At 41.5% G+C, this 9,994-nt stretch overlaps 1 protein-coding gene across 7 annotated transcripts in view; it reads left to right on the top strand.

The window, feature by feature from the left end:
- PDE8B (phosphodiesterase 8B) overlaps nt 1–9,994 on the top strand; it is a 104,643-nt gene that overhangs the window by 72,977 nt on the left and 21,672 nt on the right. For all 7 annotated transcript variants that reach the window (XM_021710065.1, XM_021710049.1, XM_021710054.1 and 4 more), the window contains 2 exons: nt 5,803–5,845; nt 9,650–9,727. In XM_021710065.1, the coding sequence (XP_021565740.1) occupies nt 5,803–5,845; nt 9,650–9,727 (121 nt within the window). The remainder of the gene's footprint in view (nt 1–5,802; nt 5,846–9,649; nt 9,728–9,994) is intronic.

The raw sequence follows: 9,994 nt of genomic DNA, 5'->3' as shown, positions 1-9,994 counted from the left end.
CGGGGGGCGGGGGGTGGGGGGGGCGGCTAGTGAGTTCACATTTCAGCCTGGCCTGTACTGATAATATGATAAGAAGAATGTCTGAATGCTTCCTAAGACCTGCCCACAAAAAATTTATCTGTGCCTAACCTGTGCTAGCTACCCTGCCTCCGTTTGGTATGGGAACAGGCATTATTCAAAAAATACAAAGTAATGAACTGTGATGACTACAATACAAAAAAAGTCCACTGAGAGCAAGGGACTGAGCTGGGCAGAAAATATCCAGGAAGGCTTCCCTGTGGAAATCAAATTTGAGCTAAGATCTTGAGGACAGATAGGCAGAGGAAAGAGGGTGGATAGGAAACTTCCTGAGCAGAGGAATTGCACATGCAAAGACCCTGAGGTAGCAATGGGCATGAAAGGAGGAGAGGGATGGAAAGGAGCCCCGTGTGGCTTGCCAGCTGAGAGCTAAGGGCAGGGGCAGGATACCCTGCAGAGCTGGCAGGGGCGGGGTCAGGCCAGGCATCAGAGCCTGGCAACCAGCTTGACCCCAAGACCGATGGGAAGGGGGCATGCTAAGGAGGAGAATGGCAGGATGAAATAAAGTTTTGCAAGCTTACACTGACCAGTGAGTTGGGCATAGGCTGAGTTCAAGTGAGAGCTGATGGTTCCTGCACTCTGGCAGTGGAGAGATGCCGGTGGTCTCACAGACATTTAGAAAGCAGAGTAGACAGGACTGGATGAGGCCCTGGACGTGGGGAGGAGAGAGAAGGACATAGCAAGGATGACCCCCAGGATGACCCCCAGGCTTGCATACTGGGAGTCCTCTGTGACTTCTGATGCCTTTAACTGTCAGTCAGTAATGAGGGAAGCAGACTCAGACCTTTCTACCAAATGCGAGTCACCTTCCCAGGGTGATTCTGAAATGAATGTTGAAGGAGGCATCCAGGATTATTTGCTTATTTGTTTGTTACTGTTCTGATCCTGGCCTTGACTCATTTTAATTGCTGAAAAGTCTCATTTTTGTGTGGTTTTTTTGGTTTTCTGTTGTAACGGTTGATTGGAACACGTATTATGAGGAATGTTTTCTTATTGTTCTTTCTTAGGGTTTTTCTCCCATAAGAGATCTTGAGATTTAAGTTTATTTGCAATTCCACAATTCACAAGATCAATCAAATTAATAAAAATTAATGTCTTACATAGTTGCCTCAGTAAATCTTGCACTGCTTAGATTGGCAGCTGCTGTCTACAGTTCCCATAATGCATTGGTGCAGCAGCTCCTGCCCCGGCTTGTGGAAGGGAGCCCCAGGGACTGTGACGTGACACTTACTTCACTCAGTTCCAGGGTATTCTCAATTTTGTCCGTTTTGTTTATTTTCACAGATTTTGAAACTATAATTCAGACTCTAAATTTCATCCATATACTCAGTTGAACATATACTTTTTCTAACACCTTATTATGAAAAATTTTAAATATGTAGAAGAGTTGGAAAAATTGTAAGTGAAGACATATGTGCCCACCACCTAGGTTCTATAATTGGCATTTTGCTTGGCCATATATACATCTTTGTTTCCCTCTAGTCATCCATCAGTCCATCTATTTTTTGATAGATTTCCAACTACCAAAGGTTGCAGACATCAGTATGTTTCACCTCTTGTCACTTCAGCATGCATATTACAGTAAGCCCCCTGTTAAATATGAATGAGTTCTGTTCAGAGAGTGTGTTTGCAAGTCCAATTTGTCTGTCACAAAGTTAGCCTAGGTACCCAACTAACACAATTGGCTATATAGTACTGTACTGTACTAGGTTTATAATACTTTTCACACAAATAATACAAAGAAAGCAAACACAAAAATAAAACATATTCAATCTGACAGTACAGCATCTTACACACAAGTGACAATGTACTGCAGACACATGAACTAGCTTATGTGGACATGTGAATGCATGTTTGCATCTTTAAAAGTTTGCAACTTGAAGGTTTGTATGTAGGGGACTTACTGTATTAACTATTGGTTTCCATTTTTTCTTTTTAAGGTAGAACTGACATCCAGTAAAATGTACACATCTTAAGCATAGATTTACTTGAGTTTTGACTAATGCATACAGTCCCATAACCCCAAGATACTGTAACTCCACTGAGATACCAAACCTCACCACGCCAGACGTCTCCCAGCCCCTTTGTAATTTGCCCCTTCCTTCCCCCCATCCTGCTCACCCCAGAAGTAACCACTTTTCCTAATTCTTTTAACTGTGAATTAGAGCTTCATGCAGTGTATGCTCTTGTGTGTTTGGCTTCTTTCATTCATCATGTTTTTGAGATTCATCTGCACTGCATGTATCATTAATTTTTTTTATTATGAGATCTTCTTTTGCATGAGTGTGTCACAGTCCTTCTCCTGTTGATGGACTCCAGGGCTGGTTCCAGGTTTTGACTGCTTTGGACATGTGCGGATGAGTCTTCTTGTGAATATATTTTTGTTTACCTTGGGTGAATATCTAGGAGTGGAACTGCTGGGTCAAAGAGTAGATGTGTGGTTAATTTTTTAAAAAGTTGACAGGCCGTTTTACAAAGTAGTTGATAATTCTGTTTCTCTCCAACAATGCTTGAGAGTTTCAGTTGTTCTACATCCATGACAAATTTCTGTTTTAGTTTTAGACATTCTGGTGGGTGTGTAGAGAGCAGGTTATTTTACCTGATTATTCTTTAAGAGACAAATGACCCTGAAATCACACATTTCAGAATTCTTAGTGCTTTTTAGAGCCAAGCATGACCAGATGTTAGTAAACATTTAATACAAGGCAAAGCTTGTGGCAGCTTATAATATTTTAAGTAATTAAAGGTTTGAAATGATTTTTCCCCTAAAACAAGCTATACACCTCCAAGGACATGCTGAGAAATCCTGGCTTTGAGCTCTGGCAAGAGCCTGACAGGCCAAGGGCAGCAGTATTCACATTGCGGAAACTGCAGCACTGATGCCTCCAGGTTCCCAGGAACACAGAACACCACACAACAGAGAGACTGGCGGGCACGGGACATGGAATGGCCATTTCTTCTCTTTGTGTTAGTAGCACATGACAAAACCCTTTGAGATCAGAAATTTGCCCGGCATGGTGGCTCAAGCCTTTCATCCCAGCGCTTTGGGAGGCTGAGATGAGGGGATTGCCTGAGCCCATGGGCTTGAGAACAGCCTGGGCAACTTGGCGAGACCTCATCTCTACAATAAATCAAAAAATTAACTGGGTGTGGTAGCGCACGCCTTGGAAGGCTGAGGCAGAAGGATTGCCTGAGCCCACCAGGTTGACACTGGGGGTGACTGTGAGCACGCCACTGCACTCCAGCCTTGGTGATAGAGTGAGACTCCAACTCAAAGAAAAAAGGAAATTCACAACATCTTCCCCAAAATGTCAAGGAAAACCGGGGTGCTTCCTTAGTTTATCAGGCCTGGGCCTGGGACAGCTCTTCTGGGGCCTCCTGGGGAGAGCAGTGTGCCCAAGAGTGCATGGCTTGAAAGCCAGAAGGACTGTGGTTTGAAATCGACTCTGCACACACACAGTGTGGCTTGGACAAGTCACTCACTTGTTTCAACCTTAGCTTCCCTGTCTGTCAAAAGGGTGACAATACTTCCACTCATGCAAGGCTGATGTGAGGACTCAACTGCAAGATGTAAAGCTACTAGTACAAGGGAAACATTCACGAGGTGGCTTCTGCCTTGGGGTGAAGCCCACCCCTGCTGCCCACCATGGAAAGCACCGACCACAGAGCCACTCATCTCCTGTCTGGTTTCCCAGGGAGCGCAACTGAATATTATGGGAAAAATAATTGTAGTGGACTCCTTCCGACTGTGTTTATATGGCTGATGAACTTAGACCTCCAGAAGAAAATTCGAGCTCTAAGAGAACTGTCATCCAGATGAATCTTCGGTTGTAAAATGATGGACAAGGCATGCAGATCACCAGTCTGAAGGCTCCAATAAAAACCCAGCATGGCCAGGGTGTGACAGGAGACAGGTCTGCAGACGCTACTCTGGGGACAGAGCAACATGAAGTAAACCATCAGATAGGGTCCTGGCAGCAGATGCTGACGCAGCCCTGGAGAATCCTTTCTCGTAAAGTGAGGGGTCTTTCAAGCTGTGTTGCACGGAGACAGTCTGTCAGAGGCTGGCGAGCCCATCTGGGGCATGTGTAGCCCGGAAGGTGTCAAGTGCAGCATCACATGTGGGGAAGGACGGACCAGAGCCACCACAGCAGGTGGTGGCCTGCTCTGCCTGCTCCTCCCTGTCCCTGGTGGCTGGGGCACAGCTCCATCTCCAGGGTACCACTGGACTGTGTGCCTGCTGGACCGTGTGCTTACTTGGCTCCATCCTAGAGAGAACACAAAGCCCACACTGACGGCACACAAGCTCCGTGGGCCAGGCAGCTGGCCCCCGGGGACTGGCGGTAGATGAGAAAAGGGATTTTTCAAAACTAATGTGGGGAACCGTGGGACTCTCCTTCCAAAGGAAAGGTGTATTTTGGTTCAGAGAAAAAAGCCAAGCATTTAAAAATCACTTGCGTTTGTGCTAAAGCTAATTGAGAAAACAATTTGCAAGTTGGAGGTTTTCTTCATTTGGTTTAGTATAAAAAATTCACACCAAACTCGGTAAGTAGCTTCATAGCAAATGGTCTTGATCCCTGAAGGAAAACATATAACAGTTGTTCACAGGAGAAATAAAAATATTCCATAATTATGGGATATATGAGTCACAGCCCTTAGCCACATTATGGCCGAGATATCACACAGGTTGGTCATGTAATTGTTTCTATAATTATGCAGAATGGACTGAAGAGAAGAGTTCATAGAAAACCCTATTTTAACACTTTGGTTTTACATGATTGTTTTTTAATGGTTCCATCAAGCTGGAACCTGCTGCAGGCATCTGATAGAAATGGGATCTCTGGCTGTTACAGCTGATGTTGCTCAGCCATGCCAGTTTTCCCTCCCAGGCAGTCCTACATGCTCACCTGTCTTGTCTTTCCAGTTGACTGTTCATTGAGGGGCTGCAAAGGTGTGATGGTCTGAGCACCTGGGAGTACAGGGACTTAGCAGTGAAGCCACATGATTTTAAGTGTGTTAGGAATAGATATGACAGTGTTGTGGTCAATTAGAAGCACAAAAATGAGAACCAAAGGAAGCATACTTCTCATTTCTAGTGTGAACGACTTCATTTTGTCATTTGGCGGACATTTCTTTGGAGACTAGCACTAAATCATTAGCACACAAAAAAATTGATAAGGTGAAAGAACTAGGTGCAAGATTGCCTGAAAAGTTCAGACCTCATTGTAAAAAAAACATTTTATGAGTTGACTCTGTCTATAACCAAGGAGCATTTGAAGAGCTTTGTAGGAGGGTTTTTAAAACTCCTAGGATCAAATTCAGCTTACTTTGATATTACGGGAAAGTTGTATAACATAACTGAAACATAAGCAGGTTATATATTAGCCTTATACAAATTTAAATTTGGCTATAGCTTTTGCCTTTCTGCATTTCTGTAGACTATCAAAATGAGAATGGCTAAGTAGAGATTTAGAGGTCCTAGAAAGCATGTCTCTTTGGTGCCTCCCTGCTCCCAGGCACAGCCATTCGACAAGTGTCTGAAGTACTGGAACCTTTGTAGTGTCCTCACTTGGTGTGTGTCTTTCATCTGCTCATATTATCTGTGCAGCTTCTTGCATTCTGGAAGTCTTCAGAGCTTTTTGCCTGAACTATTTGATGAGAAATATAGCAAATGGCATATTTTAAATCTTTCTCTTGTTTTGCCAAACTTTTGAACAACTTTAGATTCACAAGATTCATCGTGATTCGGGAGACAATTCTCAGACAGGTGAGAATACTTCGATTTAACTCTAATACCCTTAGGAAGCATTTGTGGGTTCCAGTCTATACACTTCTCTGAAGAAGTCTAAACCAACACTCATCACCCCAGAATGTGGATCGCTAAACTCCAAGTGCTCATATCGGAAGGTAGGAGAACCAAAAGAAAGACAGGAGTTCCTTGCATCTTCCTCCATGGCAACCTTATCTCCCAGTGCCTTCCCATCTTGGTTTTGTTTTCTTGGCTTACCTAGCCGAGGAATGTTCTACCATGTAGCATAGATAAACCAAAGTAGAGAGTGGCCCAGAAGTCTAAGGGAGATACTGGCTGAATATGACACAGGTGAGAATATGGTGGTTTTCCAACCATATCCAGTCTTCCTTTTCTTTGTAGTGACTGGTGATGACACAATTAGAAAATGTGTCATCACATTTTGTGGTAGGCAGGAACACAAGGTCCCTATTGGAGCCCCACACACTCTCATCTCATACCTTGGGCAAGATTCTGTTTGACCCTTGGCTTCCTCCATAAAACAAGGGACTGGATGGACCCCTGGTGAACCTCTACGTGTGAAAGATCTGGAATTCTCTTGACGATTAGAGGAAAACATCAGTCTGCTACCGAAAATGGAAGGTTTTTGTTCCTGCAAGAATTGCAACATTCTCTGTCCTGTTGGTGGCTTTCCCAGCCACAAACGCATGGAGTCAGGCCCTGGGCCAACTAAGTAATCTTTCTCTTGATTCTGGGATTGGTCCTATTGAGCCTACTCAGAAAGATTTCATTTGTAAAATGAATTAACAATGCCCATCTCATTGTTAATGAGGATTAAAGAAAATGTCTTTAATATCTAGATAGTATGTTATGTGACAGGTAACTACTTGGTATCTTCCTTCCCCTTTTCTGAAAACTTTCTAGGCATAAAACAACCTGTGATAAGATAATGACACATCACATACCAGCACTCTTTCTTTCTCTCTCACTCACTCACTCACTCACTCACTCACTCACTCATGTTTAAGCTAATTTATTTTAACACTTGGAGTTGAGGGTATTATTTTAACTAACTTGTGAGCTTCTGGGTGCCCGAACTACATTTTCATGTCCAGCATGGCCTTGCACATCATAGACACTCAGTAAGGACTCACTGAGTTTGAGAAGTTGAAGCCACACCATCTTGGAAAGCCATTTCCACAATTTGTTAGCTCTTTGACCTTGGGCTACCTACATAATCTCTCCAAACTTAAATTTCTTACAAATAAATGGGGGTAGCATTATGTGGCTTTTAGAATTGAGAATTGTTGTAATTATTAAATGAGATAATTACTCTATTTAAAGTATATAGCACAATGCCTGGTACATAGTAGTTGCTCGGTAAGTAGTAGCTATTTATTTTTTGATTGGGGACAAAATACCAATTTTTGCCACTGAGTACTGCTATTTAAATCTCCTTTATCCTCCTTTTCTCTGGTTTAAGTTTTTAATCTATCCTACAAGCATCTATTAAGAGATGACCAATGAAATCTTCTATTTACATGGCCTTTATTTATCCTTTACTGAAGAATAATATTTTCACTATTTCCACACATTTAATCTTTTCTCTTGCTATAGAGTCCCTTAAGCTTTTTTTTTTTGAGTAGGAGTCTCTGTCCCCAGGCTGGAGTGCAGGGCTCAGGTGATCCTTCCACCTCACCCTTTCAAGTAGCTGGATCTACAGGCATACACCACCATGCCCAGCTAATTTTTTTTGATTTATTGTAGAGATGAAGTCTAGCCAAGTGGCCCAGGCTGTTCTCAAACCCGTGGGCTCAGATAACCCTCTCACCTCTGCCTCCCAAAGTGCTGGGATTATAGGCATGAGCCACCACGCCCAGCCTTAATTTTAACTGAGATAAAATCAGGATGAATAAGCACCATCCATCTTTGAATACTTTCTAATAAATGACTCGGAATTCAACCAGCCAGCCTGGGCCACAGTCTTGAAGCTAACTGTTCTCTTTTTAGTTTTGTTTAGAAATTACATTTTGAGGAATTATTGGTTGTCTATTCTTGAATTCAATCTTAAGATAGATTTAATTTATTTGGTAAGTGAATAAAAGCTAGGAATGTACATGATTGTTACATCCCTGAATATACTTAAAAGCATCTGGCAGGTGATCACTGGTCATTTCTCAGGATTTGAAAAATTCCATATGATCCCAAAGATATCTTTTTTAAAACTAATGTCTATTGATGTCTTTATAGAGAAACTCATATCTAAGGATAGGAAAATTATTAAGGTACTATTTGAAAGATAAAATTAGGCAGAAAGAGAGTGAATACTCTAAGTCAGACCACTTAAGACAAGGCTCTCTGGTCATCGTGTTCAGATTAACTTTATAAAAGTTCCATTTTTTGCTTCATGTGGTATACATATAATTCTAGTTTAGTTACCAATTTGACCATTTTTTTAGTTGAATCAGATTTTTTAGGACACTAAAGTAAATAGTTAAAAAGGCAATTTAGAAAAGTGTTTCTTATTAAGAAGTAAAAACAGCAAGTAGTAGCACACTATAACATGATCACATTTGTATCTAAAAAGATATATATGCAAATAAATGATGTGATTAATAATAGCCAACATGTACTGCCTGTGTACTATGTGGCACTGTTCTAAGTGCTATACACGGACTAACTCATTTACAAAAACCTATGAATGTTATAATTACCCCCACTTTACAGACGTGGATACTGAGACAGAGAAGTGAAGTGGCATTTGTGAGGTTACATAGCTACTAGATGGCATGGTAGAGATTTGAATGTTGGCAATTTGGCTCTTGAGGCTGGTTCTCTTGACGACCAAGCCGTCTTGCACCTGGTGTCTCTAGGCAATTCTTGAAGAATCATGAGTGCATCTTTTTTCCTTCTTGGAATATGATCATGTGCTGCTGTCTGAGAAATGCATTCTTCCTACTGGAGCTTGGGTCAAATTCTCTACTTGCTCATGGGTTGCGCCCACAAGAAGAAAATGCCCTGAAAACATGTTTTGAAGCCAGCACCATGGCCTTGGCACTTGGTAGACCTCAGCTCTCACTGGTGGCTTGTACTTTTTAGTTGGTTCTTACATTGACATGACAGCACGTTTTCGTTGTGGAGTTCAAAGTCTGCAAAGACTTATGCAACCATTTTAAAAATACTTTTTCCTCTTTTAGAAAATAGGAACCAAGAGTGAGAGTTTAGTAGCTAGAAATTGTTGGGAATATAAAACTGCTTTTTCTCCTCTTCCCTTCCTGTGATTGGCAGTTGGCATCATTTGATGAAATCCATCCTTAAGAGAACCTAGAAGACTATCTAGAGGTCTGACTTTTCAGAGGTGCCCCAAATTGCTCCAAGTTAGTTTATCAAATAACTCAAAGTCTTTGTGGATTTCACTAGTATTATATTTCCTCAGATATTCCCACAAGAGCTTTCCCCACCCAGTTGAACACATTGTCCTTCAAGTTGAGATGAACACCCCCCAAAAAATGTCTTCTAAGTTTTAATGTAAATTTTCAAAATGATATTTTATTCATGGAACTAAATTACTCTTGATAATAAGCCTTATTACCATGACATAAAGTGGCGCCATCAGAAAAAGGCATCATTTAACTACTAACATGACTGAAAATTATGTCTTGATTATTTGAAAAGAAAGTGGCTTACTGTTTTTTAAAGTTATTTTATAGTACATAAAAAGTAGCCTTGTTTTCTTTAGAGAATAATGGGAAAAGTATCTGAACTTCATCTGTGAATATGCTGAAAATTAACCAGCCTCCATTTCTGATCTGAAATCCTTAGAGCCTCATTCATTCAGATACAGGAACAGGAGGAAAGAGTCCATTGACGTGAGGTCGATATCATCTCGAGGCAGTGATGGTAAGAAGGTTTGCAGATTTCTTTGATCTTTTTAAAATGTAGAATATGACAGAGGAATATGTTCAAAAACTTCATCCGCATATACTCCAAGGACCAAAATTTCAATTACACTGACTTTTAGTAAGCGGAACATTTGGGGGGTTTTGGAATGCTTTTATGCTTTTTACAGTCTTTGTCTTCTCTTTGGAGTGACTCTAGGCTTGTTCCCTGATTGCCTGAAGTGTGTGGTGCCACAGAACCACACAAGCAACTCAGAGTCCCAGTAGC

The sequence above is a fragment of the Carlito syrichta genome, unplaced genomic scaffold, assembly GCF_000164805.1.
Source record: "Carlito syrichta isolate Samal-C Ts95f unplaced genomic scaffold, Tarsius_syrichta-2.0.1 Scaffold74866, whole genome shotgun sequence".
NCBI classification, from domain to species: Eukaryota; Metazoa; Chordata; class Mammalia; order Primates; family Tarsiidae; genus Carlito; species Carlito syrichta.
The sequence above is the reverse complement of the archived record's forward strand: the minus strand, read 5'-3'. Positions and strand labels throughout refer to the sequence as shown.